This window comes from Rhodnius prolixus, unplaced genomic scaffold (genome assembly GCF_049639745.1).
Source record: "Rhodnius prolixus isolate KJV_2025 unplaced genomic scaffold, Rpr scaffold_18, whole genome shotgun sequence".
In the NCBI taxonomy this organism is placed as follows: Eukaryota; Metazoa; Arthropoda; class Insecta; order Hemiptera; family Reduviidae; genus Rhodnius; species Rhodnius prolixus.
This window is the reverse complement of record NW_027411636.1, coordinates 2112729-2132760: the sequence shown is the minus strand read 5'-3', so window position 1 is coordinate 2132760 and position 20032 is coordinate 2112729. Positions and strand designations below refer to the sequence as shown.

Here is a 20032-nt window from a genome sequence, read left to right as displayed (position 1 = left end):
GTTTTATAGTTACGTGTATTTACTATGTAGTAGTATATTTTTACATCATAATAGAAATTATTGTTTTATGTATTAGTGAAGGTTTTTTGGTAAATTTGGGATTACTTGTCCCCCGGCTGTTTGGTAGTATATGCTCCCCACTCTTGTGTACAGGACCACGTGATCCGCTTCGGCCAATCACGGTTCGTCTTGGATATCAACCAGCATTTTAGCTGGCATTTCTTGTGTCTCAGTGAACTGTGCTCATCTCACAGATTCATCTCGCCAACAAATACCTCTCTCCTTCTTCAGGTTCTTTTTTTCTGTAATATAAAGGTAAGTAAAAATAATTATTTTAACAAAAATAATCTTAAAAACAGAATAGATTAATTTCTTGTAAAAAAAAAATAATATTTATTTAAAATTTTATACTCGCTTTTAGGCTATCATGTTTTTTTTAAAAGCCTATTATAATGCATAAAATATATTAAAATTAAACGCATTATATATTGCATTACACAATACTATTAATATTCTATTATTACAAAAAAAAAATTAGCTTATTCTAAAACTTAATATAGACCGATCTAAAAATAGTCTGTATTGAAATTAAGTTGGCAGCCCTACATTCACCAGCTCCGATTTCTATTATTGTTCTATTTCTGTACTTTTAATTTTACTGAATTTTTCTTTTAAACAAATTTATCAAGGCTAATTAGTTTAATTTTATATTTCTTGCAAAAATATTAAATCCAAAAAAGACAAATTTTTGCAAACGCTCATACAGCTGTAAAACAACAAAACTTTTGCTGTATATAAGGTTACCTTTAATTTCATAAGGTGAGAAATTTAAAAATGGATTCAGTCGAACTACCGCTCGTGAATACTCTAAAAATTACTTTTTACGGAATAATTATTTTTTTTCAATCATAGGGAAAGGATTTCATTAGTAAAAAAAGTAAAGTAATTGCCTATTTTTTTCAGGCCGGCTTTACGTCCAACTACCAAATTAGGTGTCATGCACGAAGACGACTAGCAAACATACTTTACTACTAAATTTCTCATATTAACCAATTAAATAAAATCCAAGGCCTAAAACCGGGGGAATCGAACCCACTAACCAACAATACATCTTAGCTTTACAGCCTCTCGCCTCTAAAGATTTCATTTAGTATTTGTACTCTATTAAAATAAAATTTTCACAAAACCTTTATTGAAGGAAAACTGATTCCAACCCTTACATATTTAGTATTTTCCAGTTTAGCGACTTTTTCCAGTTAGAATCGTGAAAACTAAAATCCAGTTTGGTATTGTACTAATTCATACAATTCATTCTTCTCCAGTACCTTCAAGGTCGAATGTGACAAATTTTGTTCAAATTCTGAATTTCAAACATGTAAAATTTGTAAAAACGTACTTTAAACAGAAATGAGTCTTTAGAGGGAAGTGTCTCTCTTACACAGAGCGACTTTTCCCAGCTGTTTTTCAACAATTCCAAGATTAGAAAGCTATTTCCTAGCGTTGGTACTCTCGAGCCTCAAATGCTTTCCTGATAATCATTATTATCTTCCTACAATTTTACATTTTCTTTAATGATGCTGTAATGACGTTTTATCACAGCCATAGATTTAAAACATGTTATGGAAAGTGAAAAATCGATGTACAGAACATACGATTATGGAGTTCCCGAACTGTAAGGATTGTAGTAAAGGATTTTTAATGCGTTTACTTGGAACCTCGTAGTTTTAATGTGGCCAAATTGGTATTGGTGGAGGGGGGTATAAAATTCTTGGAAGTTAGGTTTTGAGTTTCTAGTTTCTAGCGTCGATTACCAATCTTGTTGGGAGATTCCATGCCAATCAGCCTTTCAAGATAAAACGCTTTGTCTAAACTCGTGCCCTTTTTGTTGTTGATGAAGATGTTTCTAGGCGGAACTTGAATTCTGTATTTTTATTCTGCTTAGTTCTGTACAAGACTTGAAAAACTCGTCTTCATTTACCAAAACTTCCGGCACGGAATAAGCTTTAACGGGGCAATCAAGCTAATTAGTCTTGCTGCCCAAAACTGATATTTCCGGCGAAAAACTGGATTTGGCCATTTTGCCAGAATCGCGGTACTTCCTCTTACGTCACGACGTAAAGAGGAAGTAAAAAAGAGCTTTTTGCACTGCGAATGCAGAAATTCCACTAAGTATTGGAAACAATTCTCCTTATTAATGAAAGTCAAAGACCTGAACCACACACACAACAAATAGGGTGCAACAAACAATACAGCCTTGTGTACACACTTAGCATATCTCGCAACATTTAGAGAGAGAATCGAACAACACGTAAAGACTTGGGCAACAGGAAAGCTTAGTAATTCGCGTCACCGCACTCAAGATTATCAACACCTGCCCTAGTTTTATGGATTACAGCTGATTCATGTAGATTCAAAGTTTTGATCCGCCATTTATTATGATAGGTCTACAGTTGGTTGTTACAAGATTGTATCGGTTTTGCAATATTATCCGCAAATAGAGGTTAGGATAGCATTATCCACAAAGCATACTTGCCTGGCATTGCAAGCTATGCACAAGATGAAGAAGCAGGATGCAAGATATTTCCCTGGAGATCACTGGTTTCGAAGTCTGCTGCCCCAAAAGTTAGACCTAAAATATTTGGCGGGAGTTTTGAACGGAAATTAAGCGTAAAATACTTTATTACCCAATAGTGGTAAAATTCGTCATTTTGTAATCTTTTTATATATATCTTCGTACTTCCGGTAAGAGGGTATTGAGACATTCTATGCTGAGCTTCCACCGGAAAGGGTTTAAGGTCTCTTGCTCCAGATTCTGGTTTTTCCAAGAAAATTGATTTAAAGTCATTGTTGCAGTAGGAGAGGGCACAAATTGTCACAAATATAGTATCAACGCGCCTTGATTGATTCGACAAATGTGGGTACTTTCCCGTACGATTTTTCTAGCGCTCCTGGTTTCCCAGTTCGTCTGGAAACAGTCTAAAAGGAACATCCCAGTGGTCAATTACAGAACTCAAGGTGCCTGTTCTTTTTCAAGAAATGCTAGAGATATGCCAAGTACCGAACTTGAGATTAGAGAAGAGCTTCTGTCCCTTAGAACTGCCTAAGTGAAGTTTCTAAATGGTTGCAACGATCTACAGCATCCAAGGTTAAAGGAGATGCTTGTAGAGCAGCCTGCCGCCTGCACCAAATTCGAAGAAAGTGAGACAACAGAAAGTTCTGCTGTACTGAATAGATCTCTATTACTTCCTCTTACGTCACGACGTAAAGAGGAAGTCCCGCGATTCTGGCAAAATGGCCGAAGCCAGTTTTTCGCCGGGGATATCCGTTTTGGGCAGCATGTCTAATTAGCTTGATTGCCCCGTTGAAGCTTATTCTATTAGCTCCTGTTAGTTCCGTTTGGCATGAAGTCAATGCCTCTGCCCATTTTGCCCCTAGGATTGTCTTAGTCATACTATTCTCTCTCTTGACCTTCCCAGCCTCTCTGCGACTCTCTAGACCAATCTTGAGCCTGCATCCTAACGGCTTCATGCAGTGCTTTAGGCTTTCCATGTGTTGGCCATTCTGCACACTTGATGCTTCTTTGTCATTACTCTTTCTTTGTCCATGTATGCGGAGTCCCTCTCTCTCTCTGACGGTTTTAGTTCCAGATCTTGCCATATCTACTCTTTCGCTAAAATATTATTGACGCAACAATCCCTTTTTTTGCAGACATCAGTGCAAAAAATGCACCAGCACTCGAACCCATACCCCTATGTATATTGGCTCGTATTCAAATTTAGAAGATATGCAGCTTGGCATTGGTACTGGATTTTCTGTGCGCAAAACACAATATTCGCCAAGCACATTGTTCTTTCAGAACTTTATTGTCCCATTCCTCGAGATAGATAGGCATGCCTAAAATTACCAAACTGGTCGACCTGTTTTGTGTTTGACTTAGCTATTACACTCCATTATGAATCTCTTCTATGTTCGTTCGTCCATCTTTTTTTTTACTTTTACTAGATTTAGTGAACAGTTCTTCACTCTCCCTTCCGCATTGATGTTGGATTGGATCGTCCTCCAATGTTCGCCATGAGTACAACTTATTTATAAGCAACTGTCTTAACAACAACTCGAGAATGGCAGTCGCATGAGCCAGATTATTGTATTCTAAGCCAGAATTCACAGTTCAGTTCAAAATGTATCAAAATAATACAATTTTAGAAGTTACTACCAGTTTTACTTAATAAACAAAATGGTTTCTCAATTTTAAGACTCAACTTGTTATTAAATTAAGTTTTTAACAAATAATTATAAAACCAAGTGAAGACAAAGTGCTTTGGAGAGAAATATTACTAAAATTCTTTTAAAATAATGCAATAAATGAAATCGCAGTTTAAAATTACAGCTTACAATAAAAATAAAGATTTGAAGATGGCCCTAACGATCATAAAATGTAAACATTTTACCTAATAATCAAAAATTTGTGCCTATACAGTGTTGTTTTTTGAAGAATGCATGCAGGTGTAATTTAATATCTTTACAGTGAAGGTTATTAGATTGTTTGCAAAAAATGTATTATGTTGGGTAAAAGTTTGGATTTATGCCCTGCGAGTATTGTATTGTATAAATTTTAAACTTTATTATTTTATTAAGCGAAAAACTAAAAGTACATATCTTCATATATTTTAATGAAATAAAATGTGTAAGATAATAACGGCTGTACACGACGAGGGACAGAGCAGTGGGCCCGTCCTGAAATAAAAATGCCCGACCAGTGACGTCTGCTCTAAAATAGATCTCGCTGCTTGCCTAGCCTCCAAACCTAATTTGGCCTCCTTTATATTTTTTTCACAACTGTTAACATTACACTCATATCTTATTTATTGGAAATAAAAAAGGGAAAATATTTTCCCTTTCTCTTTATATTAGATTGCAATCGATATTACAGATTAATCGATTTTTGGTTTTCACTAAGAAAGAAATTGATTATTAGTAAATATAAATGTCGTGTCCATTTGTCTGCCTTATTAACCCTAAGCAACACTCAAAAACGAAAAATCAGCTCATGTTCAAAGTTAATTTAACTCAGGCGCCATCAGCAAATGCCACCATAAGTTCTTGTTCAGAAGCGGTCAGCTGGACGTACGTACTATCATTTTTCTGGATCAGTTTTTGGAAATTTTCTCGATAATGGATCTATAAGTTCTATTAGAAACGTTTCCCCCCAAAAAAGAATGTGATTTGGGAGAGAGAGGTAATTTTAGGGGCCCCTCCTAAAAGTACTATTATTGTACAGTGTAACCACAAGAATAGCATTAATCGATGTGAAATTGAATTCCCCCCCCCCCCGCAGGGAATAGAATTTTAAGATTTTCTCGCAAACGGCTCCTATGATCTTATTTAAATATTTTGGAGTTTTTACAAGCACATTAATTTACAAAATTTACCTGAAATAGTTTTACACGAAAATTCAATTAAAGATAATTAAGAAGAAAGAATAACTTCATCACTGTCTTCTAAAGGGTTGAGAATTAAATACTTGAAAGTCGTTTCTGCTGACTGTCACGCTTGCCAACCCCTTTTCGGTCCTTACTTATTTTTTTTTCATGTTAATGTCAATTTATATTAAATCACGGTCACAAGCTGACTGAATTTTTTTACCCCTTACTGTTAATTTTTTTTTTTTTGAACTAGGATCATTTTCGTGTAGTGTTATATCTTCTATTATTTTTCCTATTTCTTCTGCACCTTAATAGTGTGGGGCTAAAATTAGCGAGGCCAAGTTACCACCATTAGAATGGAGGTTGGTTACAATGAATCGAGTTTTTATTTTTCGAAAATGTTTTACTTAATAATTGTAGTTTAATTTTCTTGTTTTGTCAAGTGACATTTTTATTAGCGACAGATTACATGAAATGATGTTTCATCAGGATAAACACATAAATATTTTATTTTACATTAACTAATAATCCCATTAATTTTTCTTTTATTTTGTTTCAGTTAGTGTAAGCCGTTAAGGAAAACACACAACAATGGCGGATGAAGAGGTAACTAAAGTTTTTTTTTGATTTCAACTTTCTTAAACTGTGCGTCAAAGCCGCGAAATGAACGACTGTAACTTTATAACCTTCCTCGAAGGTTGTAATTATTTAGATTCTTTACCAAACTTAACTTTTTGTGGGAATTAAACACATATTCTTTTTTGGCTAGTGTCTAATTTATTATGGTTACTTAATTTGCTGGTCAAATGGGGTTTATTACTGTTAGTGGTAATAACCAATATTGGTGATAAACAATTAGGGCGATCTTACTGCACACCAAAATGGTATTTCTGTATTTATTCTCCGTTTACATTTTGATACACCATCCGGTAAACGTGAAGTATCCAAAGAAGACGGAGATAGAGAGAGCTCTGAAGAGGACGAAACTTCAGGTAAATTTGTTTCGACAGTCATTTCGTCGAAAAGTCTCAATATCCTTTTTTCTCTCTCTCTTTATTCAGTCGAATACTTTTTCCTGAGAAACTGTGATCCTATTTCTGCAGAACACCACCTCTATTATGTTTGTGGATACAAGTCTATCCCTTAACACTGAGTAGGAAGAATTACATTAAACGGAATTGCAAACAAAAGAACATTTTGTCACCAAGAGACATTTTTAAAAACTTGGTCATAACGTTTGATCATTATGGTTTAGTAGGTTTTTGTTTTATGTGAAATATTGATTTTGTTTTGGGTCTAAATTAAGCTGTGTGGTCACGCCCCTTCAACTATAACTTCTTTTAGAGTTATCTAACTGATATGTTTATTACGTTGATATTATCTGGACAGAATTAATGTACAGATATCTAAAAATAATAACAAAATACTTCTAACTTTTTCACTTGTTTACTGAAGATGGTAGGTAAGAGGTTAGATTTTAGTACAATTACAGTTTCCCGACTTATACAGGTATTTAGATGCACCCTTTCGCTACGAAGACATTATATTTTCCAGCAACATCTATGTGCTTAAATCTGTAGCAGAGCTAGCTACAGAAATATGAATGTATTTAAAAGTTATTGCCGATTAGAATGAATGGAAGAAAATGATTAGAGAAGGATTACGGTGATTTTAATTTCGGTTAAGCTATAAGGATGGCAGGAATATAGAGTACTGATCCATCCATTAGCTGTAAGTTTGTATGTAAATAGTTGTATACAGTAGAGGGATGAATGTGTGAAGCGAATGTATTTATAAGTAAGAATGGAGAGTGAGTGATATTCTAGTGATAATGGCCTACCCATGTGTATAATGTATATAGTGAATAGTGTAAATACGTATGTATAGATGTAGAAATGGTCGTGCTTACTTAGTTGTACATAGCTTCTAGTTGCAGTGATTAGGATGAATGTAATTTATTGAGAGAATGTGTTCGAGTAAGGTTTGTAAGCACCTAGTTCAGCGGTTCCCAACCTGGGGTACGCGAAAGATTGTTTAGGGGTACGCAAAAAAAAAGTTAATATGGCGGAAGATATAAAAATTATACAGATATATTATTAATGAGAAAAAAATTATATAATAAATGATTCCTACAACTTAATTACAAAATTATTGTAATAAAACTGAATAACATATAAATTGACAAGAATTAAGTACTCATTCGATACTGCAGTATTTTTTCTAAAAGTAAATATATTTGTATATCAAAAATTATCAAATGATTTCATGAAAATGTAAAAATTGCGAAAAAATGCTGCTTTAGTTTAGACTAATATAATATATTAGACATGGCCCGCATATAATTTACTTCTCCTTTATTAACGTTTTGCTGTTTCTATTTACGACCCCTGCAATAGTTATTGGTTTGAAATGTTTACCTATACATAAATGTGATTTTTTTAATAGGAACATATCATATGTACATGTTCTTTACAAGACACATTATATTCAAATTGTTTTGCTGTTAATTTAAAGTTACAATACGTAAAATCAAGAATACGATTATTTATTTTATATATGTGTATATATATGTATGTATATATTAGGGGTACACACTGAGGAAACAATCAGGTAAAGGGGTACACTATTGAAGAAAGATTGGGAACCGCTGACCTAGATGATGCTGGCTGTATGGCGAAAGCCAATCCCCCCCCAAAAAAAAAAATTATAGTTCACTAATTGAATGCAGTGTAGCCAACATAAGAGTCCATGTTTTGTTTATTTTTTTAGGCGAAGAAGGCAAAGCAGGCGGAGATTGAGAGGAAGCGTGCCGAAGTGCGCAAGCGCATGGAGGAAGCTTCCAAAGCTAAGAAGGCCAAGAAAGGTTTCATGACCCCAGACAGGAAGAAGAAACTTCGTGTAAGTATTTATTTTTTAAAAACTAAATAAATTAATCGATATTTATATAAGTAAATCAATTTAGTTGTATTCATGATGAAGATAACATTATTCGATCTCAACAGCTTCTGCTGAGGAAGAAAGCCGCTGAAGAACTGAAGAAGGAGCAGGAGCGTAAAGCCGCTGAAAGGAGAAGGATCATTGAAGAGAGGTGTGGACATTGTTGTGATGTTGACAACGCCAATGAAGGTCTGTATTCGCCATCATTACCTTACCTTCACCATAAATCACTTGTTACATTTTTAATTTACTACATACATATTTTTGGAAAAAATAGATTATTACAATTCTATGTTGATCTGTTTTGATAGTATCTAAATCTATTTCTACAGCTATACCTTTAATCTAAAATTGGTTTACAGAAGACGTGTCACATTTTCTTTTTTTAGACACAAAAAAAATGAAATGAAATATTTGGCCAGATCGAGCTAATTCACACGTTGCTTCTTAGACCAAACTTCTAATTATTTGTATTTATTTCCAAAACAAAAATGTCGTATCTATTTACATTTTCTATATTTGAAATTGCATTTTTAATTTTGTTTTTATTTATGAATTACTTATTTATATATGTTGTTACCAATGTGGGAATCATTCTTCAACTTATTTTTCCGTAGATTTAGATAATTTTTTTCTCAATCAGCTGTTATTTAGATCTCTGAACAAGATTTTTTTTCTATATCAGCTTCAGTTTGCGACTTCCATTGACAATGTGACGAGGTGGATGGCTAGAGAATGTTTGGGGTGTTCAGTGCCGGATTTAGATGAAAAGAGGCCCTAGGCTATTCCACTTATGAGGCCCTTTCACCTCCCATTTTTAAGTTTGTAAATTACATGAGAGATAATAATATACATCACTACTGTGATATACTCGTATATCAGTATGTTAAATGAAACATGTTGTTTCAAGTTTCATGATGAAACATTGTACCAGAGCTTACTTAGTAGCATAAGGCACGTCCAATATTTGCCATAGCAATCAGTGAACGTATGAACAATGGTGCAACTTAGTATATAAACAAACGAACAGACCCAATGAGCCGAACGCGTTCATCTTAACCAATACATTTTTATGTTTGTTTATTAGTCATTTGCGTAGAATTTCTCCTTTAAAACAGTGTTTTAGTGTTCACTGTTTTTAGAATAGTGTAATTTGAATGTAGGCCCCCCCCTCTTGATCTTGAGGCCCTTGGCTGAAGCCTAGTTAGCCTATAGGTAAATCCGGCCCTGGCGGGTGTTCCTGATCTTTGGGCACGAATCTGATGTTTTTTTAAAGATCTTCTTTTTATGTTTTTTTGTTTTGTTTCTTTTCTCGATGTGAGAGTAATAGTACGTATATCCATCAAGGCTGATATTACCACGAACCCTGTAGAAATGGCTAATTCTCAATTGAAGAAACCTGAGGCCTAAATTGTTTTCGCTAGATTCTCGTTTTTTAGCCTTGCTTCAATTTGTGTCTTTGACTAGTGGGGGGGATATCTTGAGAACCTTTCACCGACAAATGCCCTTTAGTTGAGGCCAAAGGGCACACCAGAAGGCTGAAGGTACTTCTTCCTTTCCATGTCCCCCGGGTATTAACCCGCACTTGTTCCAACTACTTTGGATCATAATGGATTTTATCTGGATTCAGTTTGGTATTGTGATAAAGCAATTGATTGCACGATTAAGAGCGAATGCTTGGGTATCCAATGAATTGCCCACATCTTAGCTGGTCCACAGAAGCACTTTTTTTGCGCTTAATCCATCTTGGACAGGTAGCGAAGTTCTTCATACTGTTAAGCTGAGTTATTTAAAAGTCTTAAAAGAAGAGTTTTAACCTCCTCCATCTACGAGGTTGGGAATTAGCTGATTGAGTGAAAAATTTGACAGAAAATATATTCATATATTTTCTTTAATTTTTCGTAAACTGTTCCTACCATACTAAACAACATATATAAAGAAAAAAAATATTTTATATTTATAAAATTACCAATTACAGACAAAAATCCAAATAAATAAAACTGAAAAATTCTAATATATATATATATATCTCGAAATACACGTCATACGTCATGTGCCAACAGAGAAGCTGAAGAAAATCGCCAAAGACTATCACTCTCGTATCGCCCGTTTAGAAGATGAGAAATACGATCTGGAATATGTCGTTAAAAAGAAAGACTTTGAGGTAGAATTTCCTTTGGAAATGAAAGAAAGACATGCGAAATTGAAAAATCAAAATAAACCAAAAACATTTAAAAAATGAAATTAATAATTTTTTTTTTTTTTTTTTAAATATAATTTAAAAAATAAAAAATGTTCTAATAAAACTAAAATTTGGATTAAAAATAAAAATAAAAATTTATAAATGGGTGAGTTTATAACAATCGATGGAAGACATCTTTAGAAACTTGTTAGGCTGATATTTTAGGTACAAGAGGCCTCCAAGGAAGAGATTAGCTCAGTGGGTAGCGCGTCCCAACGCGGGTCCCAATACAGCTGCTGCTCCTTAGAGTTTTTCTTCCTGAGAGCTTCTTTCAGCCCAGAGCCCGGGGGAATGAGAATCCTGTTTCAAGGAATTGCAGAACTACATCAGTTTATAATTAGTTTTTAGAAATACTTGTATTTGATAAAAGTTTAGTACAAAACAAGAGACCAATTCTTACGTGGCAGACAACTGTTTCTTAATAAACAGTTGTGATTATAAATGGTAATATTTCTTTAAACGTTTTGTTCTTCTTCTTCTTCTTCTTCTTAACTAGCGCTACAACTCATGCAGAGTCTTGGCCTCCTCAAGACGTCTCTTTCCTGCGCAACCGCCCTCCACTTGCGCGGTAATCCTAACATAGGAGAAAAGTAAAGTAAAGTAAGGTAATCGCCTATTTTTTTCCAGGCGGGGCTTTACGTCCAACTACCAATTAGAGGTGTCGTGGACGGAGGCAAACGTACTTTACTATTTCTCATTTAACCATTAAATAAAATCCCAAGGCCTAGACCTGGGGAATCGTACCCAGTACCACAATGCATATTAGCTTTGCAGGTCTCGCCTCTTAACCCGGTCGGCTACCGTGACGCCTTCCTAACATAGAAGCAGCATCCTTTGCCACCGCTATCCTGGTCTGCCTACCCTCCTGGATATCTTCCTGCCAATACCTTCCTAGGAATCTCATCTTCACTCGAACCTAGCTACATGTCCTGGGCCCTATCAGGATCCAGCTTTTATTATTTTCACTATATCAGGATCCTCCGTGAACAGAGAGTGTAGAATTCCTGATTTTTTTTTTCCTACTTCTCCAATTCGGTCCTTCGCGTGTTGAACCATAGATTCTGCAGGAGTACCTTCCGTTCAAAAAAAAACGAAAGGACTCCTTTTATCTTAACGTTTTGTTCTTCTTCTTCTTAACAGGCTTCTACAACTCATGTGGAGTCTTGGCCTCCTCAAGACGTCTCTTTCCTACGCAGCCGCCCTCCAGTTTCGGAATCCTAACATAGATGCAGCATCCTTGGCCACACTATCCTCCCAGCGCAGCTTAGGTCTGCCTACGCCCCTGGATCCTTGCGTGTTTCCTTCCACCACTTTCTTAGAAATCTAATCTTCACTCGAACCTAGCTACATGTCCTGGGCCCCATCATAGTCTACCAAGCTTTTATTCTTTTTCACTATATCAGGATCCTCCGTGAACAGAGAGTGTAGAATTCCTGATTTCCCCCCCCCTACTTCTCCAATTCAGTTTATCGCATGTTGGACCATAGATTCTGCAGGAGTACTTTCCGTTCAAAAAGCTAAAGGACCCCCGTTTATCTAAACCTTTTGTTCATTTAACCCTTTTGTGCAGTATTGCTGGTGAGCGTGTTGTCGTCTAACTTAAATTACTTCCCAGTAAGTGTTAATCATTTCGTGCCAGTTAGTATGATTGGAGGATTCGTTCCAAGATAACAGGGATTATCTTTCCCATCTATTCCTAGTTTCAAACTAGGCTTATGAACATTTTTTTAAAAAAAAAAAAAATGATAGCATGGTAATCCATCTGTAGGGCAAAAACAAGGTCACGACGTGGAACTACGCACAGAATCTACACATTTTTACGCCCTATATACGATTAGTAATAAAATTCCCATTCTTTCTCCAATCTGTACGATAGCAAAGCGTTCAAAGTATCCCGTTTAAAATCAGAAAGCTATGCGTCTTAAACATCCTAAAACTTTTCCTTGTTACGAAGTAAATAAAGAAGTTATAATTCTGTTACAATTGTAAAGTAGATTGAATTAAAATCGATAAAATCGATAAATTAAAAAAATCGATTTTTTTTTTTTCTTACTTAAAATATATTTTCTACACAAGTCTCTAAAGTTTATTTGTTATAAATTACCCATGTATAAATTATGAAGTAAAAATTATGATAAATGATGTTTGCCTTCTTCTTAATGAAAGCTAAATAATAATAATTGGTGAGGCTGTGGTAACTTTTTCACCAAACAGCATTTTTTACTTGTGTGGCGCCTCATTCGATAATTTTTTTTTAATAATTCCTGCCCCCCAAAAAATGCAACTTTTTTTTTTGTTTAAACGCTTTTTTTTATTTCCTTTCAACACTTCTACTTCATGGGATGAAAACACATAATATTTTTATTTAAAAAAAATCAGTGTTGTAACTACTATAATGATTTCAATTTAATTATTTTTTCCGTTAAAAGAATGTAGCACTATATATATATATACATATTTTTTTTACTTTTGGTGTTTTAACATATATTTTTTTGTTATGCAACAATTTCAAAGGCTTTTGAATGTTTAATTTTTTTATTTTATTTTAATTTTTTAATTTTTATATCTCTGTACGAGCTACTACAACTGTACTAGTACAACCTTTACGTAACCTTCCAGTTTTTTCTTTTTGTGGAAGCCGTTCAGGTTATATCGCGTCTATATTTTGTGAGAAACACATCGTTTACGGTATCTGTTTTATTTTAATTTTTTGTTTTCTTTTTTTAAAAATGACTAAATTCAAGGCTAAAAAAGTTTATGAATCTGGATTTTACCTATATTTTATTGAGGTAATGATGTTAATAATTTATTAAATTTTTAACCATTTCAGTGTTTTCTATACTCCATGGTTCATATTGATTTATTACAGTATTATTTTCTTTACTCTTTTATGTTCATATAAGAACAAATTTTATGGTTTTTCCTAGAAAAAGTGGGGGGGAAAAACAGCATGTCGGGACAACCATTCCCTGGATGCCAGTTGATTCAATTCTTTTCTATTGTCATTCTTGGAATTTCTGGATCTTTCTGTATTGTCCACCTCTCTCAACCTGGACATAGTGTTTCTCTATATAGTCTACTGCTAAGAGCAAATTACCTTGGCCGGGACTTTGAAGATGGATAAATTATCATATTTAGCTCCAAAGTATGAAGGTTAGGCTATTACTTTTACCATTTTATTTGTGTTGTGCTATGTAGATTAGATTAGACTAGGGCCGGACTCAAGGCCTACGCCACTGCGACCCCTTTGGATCTATTGTGGCTCCCCTCACTCTAAAGCTCACCCTCCCAGACCTATCCTTTTAATCAAGACTCTTAATGCTGGAGAGTGACTCTTGAGTAAAGCTCACAGGTCTTGGTTTTTCCTCCCCGAGAAGTAACATCCTTAGCTAGGACGAGCCCCTCACACTGACACAACACAGTGCAGTGCCGTTTCCTCCTCCCCCTTCTCCTGACAGAACCTACAAAAGGCTATCATCTGCCAGGCCCATGCGATGCATGTGTTTTCTAAGTCTGCAGTGGCCAGTTAATAGGCCTAATTCTGCAGTCAGCCTTGGCGAATAGCCTTTTTATAAACTCCTTCGCCTGTCTCTGCCCAGTGGTGGCAAGCCACCACTCCTGAGACCTACTCTGCACCCATAAATTAAAAGGTCGCAGTCTAAACACACTTTGGAACCACCCCCAAAACAGGGCTCCGGGCCAACGAAGTGTCCCGGCAGAGTCTTCCCGGGCCAATAAATCTGCCGCTTCGTTTCCCATATGTCCTGAATGACCAGATACCCAGACCAGAAAGACACCATATTTTGGTCAGTAATTTCCTTCAGGGCACCCAGACCAGTCCCTGAACCAGCCTTGAGTTGACCTGGTAGGGAACTAATAGCTTGTAAGAGCTTACCTGACTATCCGAGAAAATTACGTCCTTAGAATCAATAATTCTTCGCCCATGAATCTCGGTAGCGTAGAACCTAATTAACAGCTAGCTCAGCCTGAAAAACTGTAGCTAGTTTCCCTAGGCTAACAGAAAAGCTACATTTCGGCTTCACCCCGTACACTCCCGCTCCCACCCCCCTGCTCCGTCTTGGAGCCATCAGTGTACTGTTGTGCTATGTAAGTGCGCGGCATTTCAAACAGTTTTTCTTGTAGTGAAAATAAGCAAATAAGGGTGTGATTTCAAAGAAGTTTGTTGCAGCCGATGTTTATAAAAGTGTTTAAAAATGTCCTGTAAAAGGTAGTTTTCTTTCGGATGTCATGCCGTTCGGGTAATCGTCTAATTGGCCAAGTTGTACTCCTGGACGAACGGCAGCTTAAAATCAAATTTGCCCAATTTTGCTTGTTAGTCCATGTAGCCCATATAATTTGTTCTTTTTTTCTTCTGATGAACCTATAAGAGATAGAAAAATATTGTCGAACCAATGTATATGAATTATCAAATATTTTCATTAATATTTATATAAATATTTACTACATATAACTTTAAAAATAATATTATTAATGAAAACCAAAAACAACCTAAATTTTATATATATATATATATTTAATACGCTAAAAGAGCACCTGTAACTGCTTCTAATATAGCGACTCTCAAGAAAATCTGCCATGACTATCATAAGCGTATCGACCAATTGGAGCGCAGTAAAATTGACATCGAATTCGAAGTGGAGAGAAGGGATCTTGAGGTTAGGACACAAAAAAAAATCCAAAATACAAACAACACAAACAAAAGAAAAACTAAAAAACACCAACTTCCGCAAAACCTTTTTCCAAGTTTATAACCTTCCTTTTTTTTTTTTTTAGTTCGTAAACAAAAATCCCCAACAACAATCTGGCCAACCTTTAAAATATGGGGAAAAAAAAAATCCCTTTTTTTTTTTTTAACAATTCACAATTATTGTGTGATATTTAATATTTATCTTAGCGTATTTTTGGTCACATGGATGGCTGTTATTTTCTGTAGATGTATTTTTTTTTTGTTTTTTGTAAGTAGATTATTCTTCTTCTTTTTTTATATATAATTTTTGTAGTGTAGTTTAGATTCTTATTTTTCTTAATACAAGTATTAAATTTCTCCGTAGATTATTTTGTAGATTCCATCCATGTGATTGTTTTTTGTTTATAGTAAATTTTAGAGGAAAAAAAGAAAAATTGAATTTGGTTTACGCTTATTATCGCTTATTACGTTATTTTTCATACTTTTTTTTTAAAATATTAGAATTAATGATGTTCTAAATCTTCGCTTCTAGATTACCTCTTCTATCTTGGTTTTTGGAACTAAGCCTTCTTAATCGTCTTTGTCCAGCTTTTTCAATTGTCCCGTCCTATATGTTCTATATTTGTATTTATTTTGTTCTCTTATGTATTTTCTTGATTGTAGATTATGAGACCTACGAGGCTTAGCACCCATCATTTGAATTTTTAAACACATTTTCAACTTTATTATAAAAAAAAAAATTGTACAGGAGCTTTGGGGGCTTTCTCTGACCCCCCGACTTTTCTTGTGAAGCTCTTCTCTTCACCTAGCCATTGCCACCATTAAGGCATAATTACGGGGCTCCTAATGGCCATACTTAGTACGCAAAGCAAAGCCATATCCGGATCTACAATCTACACTTCCAGCTCATGAATTAAGCTACCATATTGCATCTCTTCTAGACCAGCGTTTCCCAAACTTTTTTGACCGCGGCCCGGTACGAGATTTTAAATTTTTTCGCGACTTATAAAAAAAAAAAATTTATTTACAAAACAACTATTGTCAAATAAAATAGGTAACAAAAATTCAAACATAACCTTGTTTTGATACACGTGAGTTTACGGCGCATGTACCGGAGTAGGCACTGAATGACGAATCGAAATCAGCCCAATCAGAGCATCCGAAATTTAAAAGGGTCCGGTAGGAAACGATGGTAAAGGGTTGCCACCTGCAGTACTTGAAATAGTTTCGAAAAATATTAAATTTAGAGCAAAATGTTATACGATTTTTTTTTTGTGTTTTTACAATTTTTGCCACGACCCAGCTGTGAATTTTTCAGCGACCCACACTTTGAGAAACGCTGCTCTAGACTATAACAAATATCTGCAAAGTTGGCCCAAATCTTTTTATATAGATCCGACTGTCCAGGATAAGCCCCCCCTCCCACACAAGTCAAAACTCTTAAGTGAATTTTTGGTTTTTATCTTTCGACTTCTCCTTTCTGATGATGATTTTGTTGCTAGTTTCTGTTTGCTGAAGCTTTTTGTTTCAAAAAACTGTTAACAATTTTTTTTTGGGGGGGGGAACTTGGGACTCTTGGATTTAATGGTTTTTTTCCGAAACCTGGACATGTCCTTCCTTTAGATTTGAATTCGGTTTTTTGGTTGATCCTTCGGGCGTCTATCTTCTTCAGTTAGGAAGTAGGGTAGAGAGTGATCTAGTGCAAATAATTGCACGCCCTGAGTCAGTGAAGGGAGAAAAGGAAGTGGCTCAATCTGAAAAATTAAACTCAAAATAAAGGCTTAGTTAAACCGTCAAAAAAATGTTCACTGCTTTTATTCTTGATGATAATGATGTAGTTTTTGTGATGTTTGTTTCCTTGCTGAAAAGTGGCTAAAAAACGAATGTTTCAGCTGACCTGCAGACCATATGTACACAATATCACAATAAAATTAGCAGACTTGAGGGTGACAAATACGACCTTGAATGGGCCATTAATATGAAAGCATTTGAGGTGAAATAACCCTAAATTGAACAAAAAAAAAATAAAATCTTTGTAGACAAAGCGTTTTTTATTTTTTTATTTTTTATTGTTATTTTTGTTAGCAATAATTGTCTGATATGAATCAGAGCATAAATAAAATATATGTAAACAAAGAAAATACAAATATGATTCTGATTCTGATTCCAGTAGGATAAAAAGAAGAAGTTTTTTGATTCCTTTTGGTTTTCATTTTTTAATTTATTTATTTTTTGGTTACTGATGGGGGTAAAACTGTGCAGAAAAAGTTCCCCATTTCCGCTGCTTTTTTTAAAACAATTTTTTTTGTTTTTGGCCGCCATTTTTTTTTTTGTAACTTTTTTCTTATTTTTTGGGTGGCAGCATTGCTTTTGTTTCCTCTCAAAAAACCTTTTACCTTTTTGCTTTCCCCCCCCCCCGCAAAAATAAAGTACGTTGTTCCTAGTTCCTATCACGTAATGAAATAGCTTTTAATTTATTTTTTTTGTTTTAACATTTTTTGCTTTTTTTTACGATGTAAAAAAATTGAACGAGTAAACTAAATTAAAATCCTTCTTATTATTATTATTTAGAGTCTATATAGGTGGTATTAATTTAGTAATATAATTCGGCTATTTTTGTGGGCGGGGCTTAAGGGGACCCAACCGCCAATTAGGTGTGGTGACCGCGGCAGCTCACGCTTCCATTATTAATTGTTGTTCATTCTTTTTTGGTGACTGATTCATAGTTTCAATAGGATGAAAAAAATTAACGTGAGGCTGTGTGTCATGGACCACGGCCGTGTGTTGTACGTGAATACGTTTACCGTAACGGGTTACATTTTTTATATATATGTATTTAGGATGAAATCAAGGAAACAAATCGACCATCGAACACAAATCTATGTCTATGCAGTCCGTTGTCGATGTAGTAAGCGATTTCATCATCCACTTGCCATAATTTCAACCGGCCCCAGGTGCAGATGTACTGACATCGTCACGTTACGTTCCCGGTACAGCTTGACTCGGTCATATGGTGTTTTATTATTACCATTCGATTGTTCTTGTGAAGCCCTTTCCAACCGTATACCGATCTCTGTATTTCGTTTTGGCTTTTCGACGCGTATAGGCGCCGACATTATATATTTTTGATATTTTTTTATTCTAACACCTTATTATATTAACTGTCACTATTTTACACTAATGTTTTATATGCAATCGATAGATTGTGACGACAGCTGACGATTAAAACTTAAACGAACATCGTAGCTTCTCCGAGTCAAAAGTTATACTAATTGCAAATCTCGATACGCAGCAAAATGATCTCAAAATGGCGCGGCGCTTCCCCCCTCCACCGCGCGCAATGCATCACAGTCCTCGCTTATCGTAATGAATTCTTTGATCCTTTCAGCTATCCAGTGTTGTCTAATTTAATTTTGGATGTAGACGATAGATTCGAAACTATAATGCCAAACTGTATCCCCTCGATTTTGTTATCATTAGGTTTTTTGGATTGCCACCATATGATTCAAATTTAAAGACGTATTCACGTCAAAAAATAATTGCCATTTCAGTCGTGGATACATTTATTCTGCCGAGAGCTTTCCGACCTAGGAACTAGGTCACATATTCAGGGCTAGTTTAGAAAGGAATATTTTTTACATTACAGGTTTGGGTGTGTCTTCTGTCTTGTCTGTTCATGGACGGTCCAAGAGACAGAAGACTGAAATGGCAATTATTTCCCCATCCTCTTGGAACTATTAACTTTCGTTTTCTTGCAGATAAAAAGATGCTTAACGTGGGATTTGGAAACGGTGAGAATATCCCACTTAAAAATCCTCACTTCATAACCAGCACCGACTGGGATTCGAAATGCCATTGATTTTGCAGGGGGGTCTTATACGCGATCCATTTTTTTTTTTCCCCTCCAATGCATCCGCTGCGTCTTCACGTCTGACACCACTCAGTTTCCTTTAAATTCTGGACTTCCTAATAATACATTTAACCGGTTATAATAAATTTGATTGAATTTAATGCATCATGTGAAATGTATAAACAATTTAATATAGTTGCGACATTCGACCAAAAATAATGTTTGGAATTTAATATAAAATAATTCGAATTATTACCAAGATGGCAAACTAAGATGTTAGTCTTTTTGGCATCTGCCAGGGTTTCTAAGGGAAATATGTTTTGTTGGCTGAGAATTGTTAGTTTAATTGCCAAAAATAGAGCAGATAACTGAACGCTGCATTTATAGTGTACTTTGTGTTGAATGCTATTTTTAAAAAAACCTCGCCAACATTTATCGATTTTGATTTCTCAAATCGAGGTTCCACAGTTAGACTTCCTGAAGCTTAACAATATCGATTATGTAGAAATCTCTGTTGTAAGTTATGAAAACTATAGGCTTCCATCTTTTTACAATATTATTGCTTTCACCACTCACTATATAGACTCTAAAAATAAAAATAATCTACAATCTATTAAAAATTAGTTATAATCGTAATTTAAAGAAAAGGTATTTGTGATAATACACTTGGCTTACAGCTGCACTGCAGACCATGTGCACTCAACTATGGGATCGGGTGTGCATTCTTGAGGCGCAACTCTATGACATTGAAAGATTATACATTGATAGGGAAATCGAGGTAGTATAATATTGGAAAAGCACAAATGAAAAAACTATAAGGAATACTATTTTACATAGTTTCTACAGCTGGCATTGTCTCTCGGCCATTATAA

At 35.0% G+C, this 20032-nt stretch overlaps 1 protein-coding gene across 5 annotated transcripts in view; it reads left to right on the top strand.

Moving 5' to 3' along the window:
- Positions 1-170: 170 nt before the first annotated feature.
- The window catches only part of wupA (troponin wings up A), a 43681-nt gene continuing 23819 nt past the window's right edge, over positions 171-20032 (top strand). The window contains exons 1-5 of one of the 5 annotated variants that reach the window (XM_074143840.1): positions 171-315; positions 5983-6029; positions 8193-8321; positions 8426-8549; positions 10424-10524. In XM_074143840.1, coding sequence (XP_073999941.1) covers positions 6015-6029; positions 8193-8321; positions 8426-8549; positions 10424-10524 — 369 coding nt within the window. In that variant the 5' untranslated portion in view covers positions 171-315; positions 5983-6014. Of the gene's footprint in view, positions 316-5982; positions 6030-8192; positions 8322-8425; positions 8550-10423; positions 10525-17202; positions 17304-20032 lie in introns of all 5 variants that reach the window. The other 4 variants (XM_074143836.1, XM_074143838.1, XM_074143839.1 and 1 more) reach the window with 4 other exon arrangements.